Source organism: Stegostoma tigrinum, chromosome 8 (assembly GCF_030684315.1).
Source record: "Stegostoma tigrinum isolate sSteTig4 chromosome 8, sSteTig4.hap1, whole genome shotgun sequence".
NCBI classification, from domain to species: domain Eukaryota; kingdom Metazoa; phylum Chordata; class Chondrichthyes; order Orectolobiformes; family Stegostomatidae; genus Stegostoma; species Stegostoma tigrinum.
The window spans coordinates 64556323-64573143 of NC_081361.1; the positions used below are offsets into that span (position 1 = coordinate 64556323).

At 39.9% G+C, this 16821-nt stretch overlaps 2 protein-coding genes across 3 annotated transcripts in view; one reads left to right on the top strand and one right to left on the bottom strand.

Moving 5' to 3' along the window:
- Positions 1-7413: 7413 nt before the first annotated feature.
- On the bottom strand, positions 7414-12519 carry LOC125456450 (cytochrome c oxidase assembly factor 7). The gene is made up of 3 exons (XM_048539564.2): positions 11599-12519; positions 9738-9878; positions 7414-7929 (listed from the first exon to the last, which is right to left on the bottom strand). Exons 1-3 carry the CDS (start codon positions 11702-11704, stop codon positions 7481-7483), a joined length of 696 nt encoding a protein of 231 aa, XP_048395521.1. The 5' UTR covers positions 11705-12519; the 3' UTR covers positions 7414-7480.
- The window catches only part of zyg11 (zyg-11 family member, cell cycle regulator), a 54186-nt gene continuing 49455 nt past the window's right edge, over positions 12091-16821 (top strand). The window contains exon 1 of one of the 2 annotated variants that reach the window (XM_048539558.2): positions 12091-12387. In XM_048539558.2, the coding sequence (XP_048395515.2) occupies positions 12385-12387 (3 nt within the window). In that variant the 5' untranslated portion in view covers positions 12091-12384. Of the gene's footprint in view, positions 12388-12482; positions 12791-16821 lie in introns of those variants that run through there. The other variant, XM_048539559.2, reaches the window with a different exon arrangement.

Sequence of the window (16821 nt, forward strand, 5' to 3'; positions counted from 1 at the left end):
GCTATCTGCAAGCTCAACTCAACTACTAACATATCCAGACCCTTTTCAATTCGATCCAACTGCTCTACGCCAACTTCAGTAGTCCAGTTTCAATCAACGGCTGGGAATCAAAGTTCCCTGATCAGATCCGGAGTCAGGTAGGACTTCCAAGTCTCTCCTAGATCTGGATGTGAGTTTGCTCGCTGAGCTGGAAGGTTAGTTTTCAGACGTTTCGTCACCATTCTAGGTAACATCATCAGTGAGCCTCCGACGGAGCGCTGGTGTTATGTCCCGCTTTCTATTTATCTGGTTAGGTTTCCTTGGGTTGGTCTCCTAGATAACAAAGTGTGAAGCTGGATGAACACAGCAGGCCAAGCAGCATCTCGGGAGCACAAAAGCTGATGTTTAGGGCCGAGAGCCTTGTTTGTGGATTGTTTAGGGCCTTTTGCCGTGTCCATCAGGAAGAACGCAAGACTGAGAGGGGTGACTATTCTAGCCAGTGAAGGCCTGCAAGTGTGTTCATGGATGACATCACTGTTTTCTGCTCGGATCCACTGTCAGTGAACAGTTCAAACTAGCTTAAACTGAGGCAAAAGCGAGGCTCTACTCCATAAGGAACTGGGCCAAACAATCCTTTGTCCCTTCTCTGTGAGGACAGATTACAAAGTGCTAGGAATATGGTTCGGAGAGGCTGGGGTGTGAACGTAAACTTGGGAAGAGTGTATTGCTAAGGTGAGGCAGGAACTGGCTTTTTTAGGAATACAGCTCCCTCTCCATTGCAGGCTAAAACCTGGTCACCAGGTGGGAGGTATTCCCCCTGTTGTACATGGCGCAGATCTGGCCTGTTCCCAGAACCTGCGCTGTTGCAGTTACCCGAACCATCTTCCACTTCATCTGCAGGTCTAAGATTGACCACGTCTACAAAGCTACCATGTACAAAGTTATGGATAAAGGGAGGGAAGAGCGTACCCAATGCCACCTTCATCCTGATAGCCACTTTCACATATGACTGCATCAAGCTGTGCAAACCAAGCACTGCTACGCATTCGGGTTCTATCTGTCTCTGGTGTTGTGAAGAATGGGTCTGGCCTCATTGTCGTGGAACACTCCAAATAGTTGCATACCATCTGTCCTTAACGGAGAAATTTGCACTGAAAAACACTTTTGACCACAAGTCCATCGGGCAATGGTCAGCACCTAGCACCCTCAAAACCTGTGGGAAAGGGAGACAGTGGATCCTGTCAGGTGGTTCCCGAGCAGACTGTCGAAGTCATTTGGCAGAATGCCTCATCACCAGAACTTTCCAACAACTACCAAGCTATCACATGGCTGGTGGTGAGAAGGGCACTGCCTGTAAGTTCCTTCAAGTATGTATAGTTGGGGTCTGCACCATCACATGCTTGCCCTAGAAGCAGCTGCGGGGTGGTAAAGACCACCACACAACTCTTTTTCTAGAATGTGGCTTTGCAAAGCAAGTCTGGAGAGAGGTGCAGTAGTTTTTGTCAAAGTTTATCACAAGCAGCTCCATGATGTAGGACGCTATGCTCTGTGATCTGTTCACTGGGAATGCACACCAAGACCAACATAGGCTGCGCCTCAAGGACTATCAATTCATTGACACCGAGTAAATAGCACAGAAACAGACCCTTCAGTCCAACCAGTCTGTACCGATTATAATCCCAAACTGAATCAGTCCTACTTGCAAGCACTTGGCCCACATTTTTTTTTAAGTACTTATTTAAATGTCTTTTAAATGTTGTAACTCTACCTGCATCCACCACTTCCTCTGGAAGCTCATGCCATGTAAAAAGATCGCCCCTCATGTCTTTTTGGAATCTTTCTCCTGTCATCTTCAAAATATGGCCCCTGGTCTTGAAATCCCCCACCTTACGGAAAAGACATCTGCCATTCACCTTATCCATAACTCTCATTAATTTCTAAACCTCTATAAAGGTCACCCATTAAGCTCTTACAATCCAGTTTAAAAAAATGTCCCAGGCTATCCAGCCTCTCCTTACAACGCCACACTTATATTCCCAGCAACATCCTGGTAAATCAGCTTAATAATATCCTTCCTGTAACACAATAAGCAAAACTGGACACAGTATTCCAGAAGGGGCCTCACCAATGTCTTGGACAACCTCAACATAATGTCCCAATTCTTATCCTCAAAAGTCTGAGCAATGAAGGCAAGCATGCTAAATGCCTTTTTAACCACCTTATCTATATGTGATGCAAACTTCAAAGAATTATATACCTGAACTCCTGGGGTAGATCTCTCTGTTCTAAAACAATACCCAAGGCCTTACCTTTATTTGTTTAATTCCTGCCCTGTTTATTTCTACCACAATATAATACCTTGCATTTGGCCAAATTAAAATCCAACCACCACTCTTCAGCCATTGATCAAGATGCCTCTGAAATCTTAGATAACCTTCTTCACTATGCGTACACCATCAATTTTGGTATCATCTGCAAACTTACTAAGCATGTCTCCTGTTTTCCCATTTAAATCATTTATGTGGATGACAAACAAAAGTGGGCCCAACAATGATCACTGGTCACAGGTCTCCAGTCCAAAAAACAACCCTGCGTCACTACCCTCTGGTTTGACAGTAGGAGACAATGTAGTATCTCTTTGCATCAATTGATTGGATTATAGGTCATCCGATTCACTTACTATTCAGCGGTCGACACTTTATTCGTACTGTCTGACACTTTTGATCACCTATAGAGACTTCAGCCCATCAACATTCCACTCTCTCCATTTGTATGACCTTTTGATCTCATTGCCCGTTGAACTCTCTGCCTATAAATTCTATGCCTATATGTTTTTCTTCACTTCACCTGATGAAGGGACAGCGTTCCAAAATCTTCTGATTTCAAATAAACCTGTTGGACTATAACCTGGTGTAATTCTGACCTTGTCAATCGCAGTACAACACAAGGACCTCCACAGAAAAAAAAAAATACAAAAGAACTGTGAATAAAGACAGAAGTTGCTGGAAAACCTCAGGTCTGGCAGCATCTGTGAAGAAAAAAAGTTAATGTTTCGGGACGCAACAGATGCTGCCAGACCTGCTGAGCTTTTCCAGCAACTTTTGTTTTCCCCCCGCTGATTTACAGCATCTGCAGTTCTTTTGGTTTTTATAAAGAACTGTGAATGCTGGGAATCAGAAACATAAATTGCTTGAAAAACTTTACTCGTTATATTCTCTCAAAATTTCAATAGAATTGTCAAGCATGATTTTCTTTTTGTAAATCCATACTGACTCTGTCTAATCCTCACTGTTTGCCAAGTGCCGGCATGTTAAATCTTTAATTATGGCCGCTAGCACTTTTCCAACTACTGATGCCAGGCTGACTGGTCTATAATTCCCTACATTATCACACGGTTGGAGTGCCAATTACCTCTTTCTGATTACATAATACCCAATCTAGGATTGCCTGTTCTCTAATTAGTTCTTCAATGTATTCATTCAGAAAACATCTTGTACAAACTCCAAATATTGTTCCAGATTTGATTTGCCCACTCTTTAGGCAGATTAAAGTCACCCATGTTTACAGTTGTACCTTAATTGCTTGAATCTCTAATTTCCTGTTAAATGTTTTCACCAACATGACCACATTAGTTTGGCAATCAATGCACAACTGGCATTATCATTTTCTAAATTCTACAGATATAGATTCCACTTCACCGGAGATAATATCCTTCCTCGCTGTTCTGTTAATTTAATCTTTATCCAGCAATGCTACCCCACCTCTTTCCTCTTCGTTTGTCCTTACTAAAAACTGAATACTTGTCAATATTCAGTTGACATCCAGATCACCCTGCAGCGACATCTCCGTAATCCCCACTATATTGTACATGTTTATACCTACTTGCACGACTAATTCATCTACTTTTTTGCAAATGCTCAATATATTAAGCCTGAAGTCCTGCATTCTGAACATTTTTAGTCCCATTTATATAATTTTGCAATATGGCTTCAATTCTCTGCCTATCACTTATTTCCAATTCAGTCTTTCGTTTATGCCTTTGTTTCCCTTTCTACTATCTCTGGCTTTAGGTTCCCAACCCCCTGCCTTTTAGTTTAAATCCTCTCAACTGCACTGGCAAATACTTTCCCTTCATCAGTTTGGCACCTGCCCGGAGTGGATCAAAAAAATGGTGTTTTCTATTCTTTAACCAACTTCCAATCCATGTTGCCTAGTACGCTTAACATAATTTGTTTCAGTTTCTCTGCTGCAATTTATCATTTCTTGAAACTCCATTGAAGGTATCATTACTTTAACAAAGAATTATTGTAAATTCACAAAATAGAACTTGCTCTTTAAAGATTTGTGCTAACTGTTCTTAACTGACTCATGTCTTTCTTAGTCTTGATATGATTCTATATAGAGTTATAGAGGTCTCTTGCACAGATGAAGACCCTTCAGTCCATTGAAAAACAACCAGCTAACTATTCTAGCCCCATTTTCCAGCATGTGGCCCATTGCCTTGGGATCGCAAGTATACATCTAAATGCTTTTGAAGTGTAATGAGGATTTCTGCCTGTATCACACTTACAGGTAGTGAATTCCAGATTCCCACCACTCTCTGGGTGAAAATAAATTTCCTTACATACCCTCTAACACTCCTCCCCTTACTTTAAATCTCTGCTCTCTGTTACAGATCCCTCCACCAAGGGGAAAATGTTTCTTCCAATCTACCCTGTCTATGACCTTCATAATTTCATAGTTCAGTCATGCACTCCCTCAGTCTCCTCTGCTCCAAGGAAAACTAATCCAGTCAATTGAACCTTTCTTCACAACTAAAACTCTCCATCTCACACAACATCTTGGTAAATCTCTGCACTCTCTCCAGTGCTATTACATCCCTCTTATGATGTGGAACCCAGAACTGCACACAATAGTCTAGCTGTGGCTTAACCAACATTTAATGCAGTTCCAGCATCATTTCCCTGTTCTTAAACACTATACCTTAGCTAATAAAGGCTAATATCCCATATACCTTCTTAACCATTTTAACTACTTGTTTTGCTACCTTAATGAACTGCTATACATACACCCCAAAGTCCACCTGATGCTTGGTGCTTCCCAGGATCCTACTGTTCATGTATCCCCTTGCCATATCTGTCCAGGCACAGTACATCACCTCACACTTATCTCAAATGAATTTCTATTGCTACTGATCAGCCCATCCGACCAAGCTGTCTATATTCTCCTGTAATCTAATGTTGTCCTCCTTACAATTTACTATCCCACTAATTTTTGTGAAATCCACAAACCTACTGATCAACCATCACATATTCAATTAGAAATTGTTTGTATATACCACAAACAACAAGGGCCCCAACTCTGAGTCCTGCAGAACCCCCCGGACATAGACTTCCATCTCCCAACCATTACCCAATGTTTCCTGCCCCTCAACTAAGTCAGGATCCAATTAGTCAATATTCTTTGGATTTCATGGGCTGTTATTTCTGTTATCAATCTCCCACATGGAATCTTATCAAAAGCCTTGCTGATATCCATGTAGACTAAGTCAAATGCATTGCTCTCTTGAAAAATTCAATCAAGTTGGAAAGACATGACTCCCCCTTAACAAAACCATGCTGACTGTTCTTGATTAATCCCTACTTCTAAGTGTAAATTAATTGTCCCTCAAAATTGCTTCAATAGTTTTCCCACCACTAAGCTTAAACTGACTGGGCCTGTAGTTTCCTGTTCTATCCCTTGCTTCCTTCTTGAATAATGGTACCACATTGGGCTAGACTCCAGTCACCTGACACCTCTGCCGTAGCTAGGCAGGAACAAAAACCTTATTGTCACTGCCCTCCTAATTCCTACCTGCCTCACTCAACAGCTTGGGATACATTTCATTAGGTCCTGCATATCTGTGTACTTTAAAGCCTGCCAGACCATTCACAACTTTTCAGAATTCTGCTCCCTCTAAACCTTTCACACTATGATTACCCAAGTTAATGTTACGGAAGTTGAAATTCCCTACTACCCTTTTACTTTTACATTTAAACTTAAATTTGGTTACATATCAGCTCTTCCATATCTCCCAGACTGTTATGAGACCTGTAAAATAGTCCCAGCAACGCGGTTACTCTTTTTTGATTTTGAAGCTCCATCCATGTGTTTTCATTTGAAAAGCCTTCTAAGATGTCACCTCTCCTTACTGCTGTAGTTGAATTCCTGATCAATATTGCGACACCCCTCCTCAAAGTGAATATGGCCCAACCTTGCCAACTCCCTTGCTCCTTAATTGGCCTATAATTTCTATACCTTCTCGACACCCTTGCTATCTCTTCTAGTTTTGGCTGTTCTTCTCCCCTGCTGAACTTTCTTTCTGGATCCCATCTTGCTGTTCAGTTAGCTTAAACTCTCAACAGCTCTGAAACTGCTAGAATCATTCCGATTTAGGTGCAACCTAACCACCTTGTAAGGTCCCACCACCCTCAATAACGGTCCCAGAAATCTACTGCCCTCCTGCCTGCACCATCTCTCCAGCCACACATTCATATGGATCAAATTCCTATGTCCATATTCACCAGCATGTGACACCAGAAGTAATTTGGAGATTACTACCCTTTGGGTCCTGTGTTTTAATCTACTTCCTAGGGCCCTCAGCTATTTTTCTATGTCATGGTACCAATATTTACCATGATCACCACCGCTGCCCCACCCCCATCGCCCCACCCTTTCAGAATGCCTTGCAGCCATTCAGTGGCATCCCTGACCCTAGCACAAGGAAGGTTATGTACCACCCTGAAGTCTCTTTTGCAGCTAATTGTCTATTCTCTTCACAAGTGTATCTCCTAACACTATATATTGACGTGCCATTACCTTCCTTCCGTTCTTGTGCAGTAGACCAACCCATGGTGCCATGAAGTTTCCCCAGCACTATCCAAAACAGAATGTCTATTAGAAAGTGGGGACTCCTGAACTACTTGCCTTCCTCTACTCTGCCTAGTGGTCACTCATGCCTTTTCTGTCAGTTTAGTCCTCACCACTGGTGTGGCCACCTCATTGAATGTACTATCTACAACATGCCCAACATTGCAGATGCTCCACAGTGAATTCACCCACAGCCCCAGCTTCAAAATACAGCAAGACACAGTTCCTGCACACATCGCCAATTGCCCAATGAGCATTTCTAAATACTTAAAACTTGATTCACAAATATTCATTTTACATACTTTGAAATCTTTAGCTTATTGGAAAGAATACTCTTTCTCTTCAACTTGTATTTTCTTCTCCCATTGCTTTTTGGAATGAGTTTGCAACTTAAAGCCTATTCCAAAGGTACCAATCACAAATTGATTTGTCCTCCAGGTGACAACCATTCATGTGCTTGTTCAGCATTGTATACGGTCACAGAAAATCACTGCTCAACCCAATTCTGTCCTCACCCAACATGTGCACAGTGTAATATAATTTTATTGATCAGACATATCAATAAGAAAAATAATTAAACAAAAACTTGATTTTACTGTCCAAACTTTAACTGTTGTGAAAATTCCTTTTGCTCTTTATGCAATTCCTTTGCTCTGTTTTTGAAAAGTTCAGCCTTTTCATTATTTTTTGTAGTACCCTCTCCTAATTTGTACATTCGACTTGTATTTGCACATGCCCAGATATGTCCTAGATCACATGCTTTAAGAGAATATTTTAGGGCCTTGGCCATATCCTTGGTCACTCCTGGAGCACCCTGGATATACAGGGTACTTAGATTGAAACAGCTGGGGGCAAAATTCCCATTGCAAGCTTTGGTGTAGTAATCTCTGGCTTTCACAGAGTCTGGTTTAGTATCAAATACTTGTCCATCATGAGCTAACAAACCAGCGTTATGGCAGGCATCAACTGACTTCTTCCCATCTTTTTCACATGATTTAACAAAGCATTCATAGGCAGTCTTCAGATTTTGTTGTAAGCCACCTATGGTAAAGACAAATATTGAGATTTATTCTGAAGATATGTCACTTCATTACCACATAGAAAAAAAATTAGTTGATGTTTTAGCTAAATCCCGACCAAAGTCATTACCAAACTCAAATGCTAGTCAATAAGATTAAAAGATTATTAAACAAGACAGTGATAGTGAGTGTGCATTTATCTTTTGTTAGATGAAGTGTTAATAGGACTTTAGCAAAATGGGATTAATTTCATCATGAATTTTTATCTTATTTCAAATTGAATTGTGAAAGGACAGCAGTAGAATGACCACATAGACTTTATGTATCATCTGGATTTAAATCAGCATCTTCGGCCATAATAATACACCAACGATGACATATGTTACTGGTGAAGATGATAATTGTTGATTACAATGTGCTTTTTGGTTTTTACAATGGCATGTATGTACTACTGAGGCTTTGTAAAGCCCTGGTCAGGCCACATTTGGAGTATTGCATGCAGGTTTGGGCCCCATATCTCAGGAAGGATGTACCGGCCCTGGAACAGGTTCAGAGGTGGCTCACAAGAATGGTCCCAGGAATGGAAAGCTTAACATACGAGGAACGTTTCAGGACTCTGGGATTATACTCGTTGGAGTTTAGAAGGATATGGGGGGATCTAATTGAAACTTTCAAAACAGTGAATGGTCTGGACAAAGTGGATGTTGGGAAGATGCTTCCATTGGTACGAGAGTCTAGGACCTGAGGGCGCAGCCTTAGAGTAAAAAGAAGACCTTTTAGAACGGAGTTAAGGAGAAATTTCTTCAATCAGAGAGTGGTGAATATATGGAATTCACTGCCACAGAAGGCTGCAGACACCAGGTCGTGTATATAGGAGATGAGACAAGTTCATGGCAGGCTGGTCTTCTTTGTGAGAGGATTTGAGTATCGGAGTAAAGATGTCTTGCTACAGTTATGCAGGGCCTTGGTGAGGCCATGCCTCAAGTATTGTGCGCAGTTTTGGTCTCCTAGTCTGAGGAAGGACATTCTTGTTTTTGAGCTAATTCAGCCAGGGTTCACCAGACTGATTCCTGGATGGCAGGACTGACATATGAACAAAGACTGAATTGACTCGGCTTGTCCTCACTGGAATTTTGAAGAATAAGAGGGAAATCGCAGAGAAACATAAAATCCTGATGGGGCTGGACAGGCTAGATGTGGGAAGAATGTTCCTGATGTCGAAGAACTCCAGAACTGGGGGTAACAGTCAAAGAATAAGCAAGAAGCCATAGAGAGGAGGAAGAATTTCTTCACTCAAGAGTTGTGCACCTGTGGAATTCTCTCCTACACAAAGCTATTGGGACTAGTTCATTAGACATGTTCAAGAAGGAGCTGGCGTGGCACTTGCGGCTAAAGGGATCAAGAGGTATGGAGAGAAAGTGCGAATGGGATACTGAAATTGCACGATCAGCCATGGCCATATTGAACAGTGGTGCAGGCTCAAAGAGCCAAATGGCCTACTCTTGCACCTATTTTCTATGTTTCTATGTAAAGTATACCTTGCTAGTTTTTTGCTAACTGGCAAAAGTATTATTACCAAGCATGTTTTCAAAACAAAAAGTGACTGTAGCTGTCTATTTCTGCCAGTTTTTCACATTTTTACAAAGAAAACTCAGTATTATAGAGCTATAGCAAGCTATCATCTGATTTCCAACAGCTAAAGACAACCATACTCTTGGCTCCCATACGTCATTTAAAAGTATTCTGTAATTGATAGCCTGTCAACAATGTTGATGCAAGCAAGTGTAATAAAATAAAGATAGAAGAAGGGTGAAACAAGATACACTGTACCTTTTCCAACTATGTAATAAGAGCCAAGCTTATAGCAGCTTTCTCCATGCTGGTTTTCCTCACAGTTGTGTTTCAATACCTGAGCAGCTGCTTCATAATTTTTTTTAATTCCTTCCAAGTAATCAGCAAGCCTTTGACATCCTGACAAGAGTTAAGTGTTAAACTTTATGAAATAAGTTAATTAAACAAAACCATACTACGTACTCCGGCTGTGCTGGTAAGTAACTTTAATAGATTTACTTAAAATGTTTTCAATTAAAAATGGTTAAATTATGTAACAATATACTGTGATAACCACAAGTAAGTTTATTTCATTGTAAAACCATAGAAAAATAAGAATCAATTTTAACTGCTTCAACCCAGAATATGCACTTCATCTCTTTTTGTATCAGTTTTGAGAAAATACCCTCCCAGTGTCACATTTTCCCAGGTAGGTGTGTTTTCCTCAAACCACTCTCCCTGTGTAATATGGAAACCAAAATTCAATTGTGTAACAATTGATGGCCAATTAGTAGCTTACCTTCTGGCAGATAGTCTGTTTATATTTGCCATTAGAAATTCTCAACTCTAATGACAGTTTGAAATGTGTCCGTCTACGTCTGGAGGCATAAATGCCACCCAAATTACTTCATGTCTATATACTTCAGAAACTTTGTGAAAACAGTCACAGGAAAGGATTGCACACAGTCATGTTTGTACCATGGCAATACGCTGGACGTAACAACAAGAGTGGGCCAAACAACACTTTGAGCGTGTTCATCACTCATTTACTAGGTGGAATGATGAGTTCTTTCTGTTTGTTGTTTTAAAAGTGAGAGAAATTTAATCGTTAAGTGTAAGTTAGGAAAGACATGACTGAAAAGGCACACGTGCTATTTTAAGCAACAAAAACAGCAATTATTGGAAAAGCTCAGCAGGTCTGGCAGCATCTACGGAGAGAAATCAGAGTTGATGTTTCGTGTCGAATGATACTTCCTTAGAACGAATGGACTTCCATCAGTTCTGAGGAAGGATCACTCATCCAGAAACGTTAACTGATTTCTCTTCACAAATGCAACCAGACCTGCTGAGCTTTTCCAACAATTTCGACTTTTGTTTCTGATTTACAGCATCTGCAGATCTTTAGGTTTTTGTTTTGTATCACATTATTTTTAAGGTTTGAATTTAGACTCAGGCACGGCACACAGAATCAAGGCAAAGCATATCTATCATGTGAGATAAGCTTAAGCAGTAAGGAGGTTGAAGTCCACACATAAAACATTTCCCATTTTAAATCTATACGCCTGTCATTTTTATACTTTTTCAATGTAAATTCCAAAGTTCACATTTTTAATTAAAATTGCCAAAGTAAATCTAATGCTGTAACTGCGTTGTCCTGTCAGGAGTGACTCGGCAGCACCGCCACTGCGGTGTATCACAGCATAAAGAGTTTACATGGAATTTCTAACGTAAGATCTATGTCGCGGTCGTGAAGAGTTCACAGGACCCGAATATAAACGAAAGTTTTAAAATAACTGATTGCTTAAAAAATTTCCATTTAACTTGTTACTAATGACATATATTCCATGCCTTACACTTATTATCGAAAAAAAGAGCTAAAGGCAATACTTTTAAAGAGCCAAGACAGGACAAAGATGGATTGTTTTTAAAAATGGAAGACGACAACTGTCCTGAAACATAGCAGAAACAGAATCAAAAGTAAGTCGCAAAGAAGAATTAACGTATTATTCTTACAGGGCTATCGGACAAGAACTCGTACATAAATGGTTTAAGCAGGATGGGTCAATTGGTCTCCTCCAGTGCTAAATAATTTTACATATCACCAAATACATTTTTACCAGTGGCTAATTTATTTCATTACCTTCCGGATCTTTCTCTCTGTGACACTGGTAACTGTACTCGATGGCTAGATTATCTAGAAACTCCCTCACTTCTGCTTCATTCTGGAAATTGATAAGTCCAGCCATCGCTCATCAGTCACAGGACGTTCAGAGCCTTAATTGCAGCCGTGTCTTAGCTCAAAGGCCAACAACCAACAGGGATAAAGCCTCCACTTCGGTTGTCCGGTCCCTTCACCTATTCAATTCTATGCTCCCCGCCTTCCTCGGCAATGGACGCCGGAAATCCCTCATTCACCGAAAGTGCATCACAAACTACTCCATTCCGCCTCACGTTGTTCAACCCCCTCCGTTTCTGGGCACGGCCGTCAAACGTCTTTGACCAGGCCAGGCAACTACCAATCGTGGCGATTCGTTTTGAATGACATTTATTCCAACCAATAGCTGGAAAGGATGGGCCGGAACCGGGTGTGAGGGATAGCCAATGGGTTTCTAGCGGATGCTAAGGCGGGGTTAAATGTCATCGCTGCAAGTGTTTCCGGGTGGTGACAGGGTTTCTGGAATTATTTACATAGTGTATGCTTAGACACATACAAACAAAATTCTTATGGCTGTTGCTGTTGTTTAGAGGAATCTAAAACAAAAAAGACAAATACTTTCGACAGTTAGGATGCGAAATGACCTGCTTCCCCGTAAGGTCCGCCGTCCTGTGTGAATAAATCTTCGCCGAGTCGTTGTTTTCTTCCAGTCATGTTCGTGTTTTTATTCCTTCGGAAGCTTCGCTAGTCTCGCGGCCGCCACTTGTCGCCATGGTAAGAGAACGTCGTGCTATTCAAATTTAACGGTTTTTGGAATGTTGCTGCTCGTCAGCCGACGCCGTCCTGGGTTTGGTAAAGCTCGGCTCCCTAACAGTTGCTTAGATTGGCTTCACTTCGGCTTCTTTAAAAAATGACGTCTGAAGTGGTTGGACCACAATTTTAATCGATTCGAAGATCCTTTTTTCCGAAAGGTTGTTAGTTTTGTTAATCAATGATTTGAGGATAGTTCTCTTGGATAAATGGTTATTTGCGTACTCGTTTTGTCTGCTATTAGAATTATTTTACAATGTATACACAAACACAATATCTCCCAGTTTGCACCTCAGTTTTTCCTTTGGTACCTAAATGAAATACATGCGGAAATGAATTTCATGGAATACATCGTCAGTGTGAACTGGTGAGTTAATTTACAGCTTTCACTGAATTTGTCTAAACGATTACAAATTACAACGACAAATATCCTTGTATTTCCCTTTTAGAACTGTTTGATTCTCGTAATTAATTAAGCTTTTTTTATAATATTGTGCTTAAAATTTCCGTGTTGTTCATCGGTTTCTTACAATTGTCAGTTTTCGACCATACGTTGTTACATTTTGAACTGCTGTCACACTATAATTGTGAAACCAAAGCCATTCAATACCACTTCTAAACTTGTGAACGTGCCAATCATGTAGCCGGCAAGAGCAGCAGGACTTCTTGCACAGATGTACAAAAATAGTCAAATGTTATAATCGTCTTGCTTATTTCACAGAATAGTTATAGCTTAGGAGGAAGCCGTTTAGCCCTTAGTACTCCCTGTGAATGAGCGTTTCATGTAGTACCATTCCTCTGGCTCTTAAACATTACACGTTCATCCTTTTTTCAAATAACAGTCGATGTCTCTAATGAGTACCTCGATTGAACCAGACTCTCAGACAATCCATTCCAGACCCCAACCATTCACTGCATTATTTTTTGTTTTCCTCAACCACTTTTTTTGCTTCTTTTGGCATTTGCATTAAATTTATGGCCTCCTTTCAACAGTGGGAGCAGTTTCACCCTACTCTGTCCAGAGTTTTGATCATATTGTGTAGCTATATCAAATCTACTCACCAAGAAATTTCACCCATGTTTTGATGAATAATCATATCAGATAATAGATGGTAAAATGCACAAGAGGAAGTGAAATGGTACTTTCTGGCCTTGTGGTCATCTTTTGTTTCTGATTTTATTCAGTATGCTTTTGGTGGGGAGAGTGTAGAAATCATGGAAAAAGAAGTGGTATAAGGAGATAATTTAATCTGATATTATCATTTTATTATTTATAATGTTATAACAAGTTTTCTTTTACATGGATTGAAGGGCTTATCTTGTGTGTAAAAGTTGAATGGATTATCTGTACATAAGTTGGAAGAATGAGGTGAGCTTATCAAAAAAAAACATCGTGAAGGAATTGAATCAGGTGGATACAAGAGCATGTTTCCTCTTCTGAAGGAGACTGAACCCAGGAGACAAACTTTCAGAACAACAGTCCACCCTTTTTTTTCAAACAGCAATGAGGAGATTTGTTTTCTGAGAGTTGAACACCCAGATTTCTCTTCTCCAGAGAGTAGCAGAGACTGAACCTTTTATTTACTCATGGCTGAATTTGTATTTTTTTTCTGGGTGGCAAGGGAGTCATGCGTTGTGAGGTGCAAGCAAGAGAGTGGAGCTGAATAGTTGAGTGGGCTCAAAGGAGCAGGTGTAGGCTATTTGGCCGTGTGATTATATAATACTTTTCAAAACAAGTTATTAGATCTCTGTGTTCACTTATAGCAATGCAAGAGTTCAAGCTAGAAGTATTTTGAGCCAGTTGAAAAGTCTAAATTTGGATAATGGGTAATTGTCCAACAGAGGTGTAAAGGAAGTACTACATTGACATTTGTTCACAGTGCTAAGATTACTCTTCCAAGAAACAGTTTGTGATCACACTTCTGCTAAATATAGTGTGAATTGGCCATCGATGCCAAACTGATTTTGAAGCCAAGTGAAGTTGTCTGCTTCAGAGAAGCTCACTCCACCTCTAATGGCCTAATTCTGGATTTGAATTATATTTGCATAATCGTTGCAAAGTCTATATGAAAGCATTAGTAGTTTTATTTCATCAGATTGTGCTGCACTACTTTTTTTCCCCTCTTTGTTTGGCTATTCCTTGTGGTATAATTTCTGAATTTATTAAACGGTCTCTTTTTTATTTTATTGTTCATTGTATATCTTGCATATTTAAACTAAAGTTGACAGATGGAGTGTTTAAAGCCCACCAGGATTAGCCAAAAGCGAAGGGTGAAATTAGTGTGAACAGTCATATTCAGCAAACAGTTTAACAAGGGGAACATGAAGCAGTTGACTAAAATCAAATGTATTCAATGTAAACCGGAACATAACTGAAGTGAAAGTAATTGTTGGTCAGACAAAGAAATCATAGGAGCAGTGCTTTAGCAGATCAATATAAAGGCTAAAACACAATATTGTAGCATGTGACGTGTGGGATTATAAAACTGCTACCAGTTTAATTTTGCTGGAAAATTTTACAGTATAATAGCAATGGAAGGAAGTGTTGCATATTGGCTAAGAATGGAAAATTATTTTGGAGAGAGAAAAAAGAAGTAGAATGACAGTCTGGTTGAAGTTTGATTTCTAGGCTTGACATGACCAGTGATGGAACATTTGTGCCACACAGTGCTAAGTAGTCAGCATTTCCAAGGAGAGAGCATTTGACCATTACCCCTTGACATTCAATGGCATTGCCATTGCTTAAATGCCCATTACGAGCAGCCTTACCTTTGATCAGAAACTGAACTGGACGAGTTATCACACTCATGTGGCTCCAAAAGCTAAGAATCCTGTAGCAGCCAACTCTTCTTTGGACTCCCACAGCGTGACCACCATCTACAAGAAGCAACTTGAGAGAGTGATGGAATACTCCCACTTCCCTGGATGAGTATACGATACTGAACACCATCAGGACAATGCAACCTGCTTGGTTGACACTGCATCCGTAAACATTCACTTTGCCAACATTGGTGTTCAGTAGCAGCGCTGTGGAAATTCACCAAGGCTCCTTAGGCAACACATATTCTACTCATGTCCGTTAGCAGATCAATATAAAGGCTAAAACACAATATTGCAACATGTGACGTGTGGGATTATAAAACTGCTACCAGTTTAATTTTGCAGATAACAGGAACACCATTGCCTGCAAGTTCCCCTCTAAGCCACTCCTCATCTTGATTTTTGAATGTAATTGCTGTTTCATCAGTGTTGGGTCAAAATACTGTTAACCCAATACCGAATAGACTGCTGTGGTTCAAGACAACTCTCTACCGTCTTCTCAGCAATGTACAATAAATGTTGGCCCAGCCTGTGGAGTCCTGTTTCTGAAACCAAACTATATATAACCATGTCGATGGGCTACATCCTAGATTTATTTTTTTTTTAACAATGCTTTAAGTACAAAGGATCTCTGAATTTGTTTAGTCAGTGTCAGTTGCATGTGCTGCGGTCAGCAATCCATGGCTTAGAAAATAGTAATGTTCATTTAAAATTCAATTTTCTTTTTTATATTTACATCTCTCTTTTTAAAAGAAAACCAATGGTACAAATAAATAAAATGAATCATGGATGCTGGAAATCAGAAACAAAAACAGAAATTGCTGGAAAATCTCATCAGAGATGTGGCGAGAAAGCAGAGTTCAAGCTTGGGGTCCAGTGGCCGTTTAGAACTTCAGAAGGGTACTGAAAAAAGTGTTGTTGGACCCAAAACTTCAACTCTGATTTTTCTGTAATAGTACAAGCATTGCTTTGAGGTTGACGGTGAGGCTTGGTGTTAACCATTGAGGAAGATTGAATCAATTTCCTCAAAATTTAATTTTGAGAATTTTTGAAATAACTCTTACTTTGCTATGACCTTTTCCTGTTGTATCCATTGGATAAACATTGTATTCTACTTTAATTTGCATTAAATAATTCTGTCTTGGAAATTTTGTCTCCTAACTGCCATTGAAATTAGTACTGGAATGCTAAGATGTAGAAGACTTCAAATTATTATTTTGCAAAAGATTGTGCGAGATTTTCAGTCATATTTTATGTTCTTGTTTTTATGTCTATGTCCAGAATCATTTTACAGCAATAACAGTGCAAAATAGTATAATTGTTTTGGAATGTATGCAGGAACCTTTCTTACATTTTACAAGCACAATTACAAGGTGATTAATGGATATGGAAATTTGCCAACATAACCTCAGAACTACTGCTTCTTCTTCTGTTTTCATTTTATAAAGTCTCGATTAACATGACTACCAGCTACCAATCTGCAGCCTCCTTTTTAAGTATTTTAGTGTCTTCAACATGTTCACTGCAGCTATTTAGATAAGAAGCCTGCTGCTGTAAATTTATTACAGTTTTGTAATG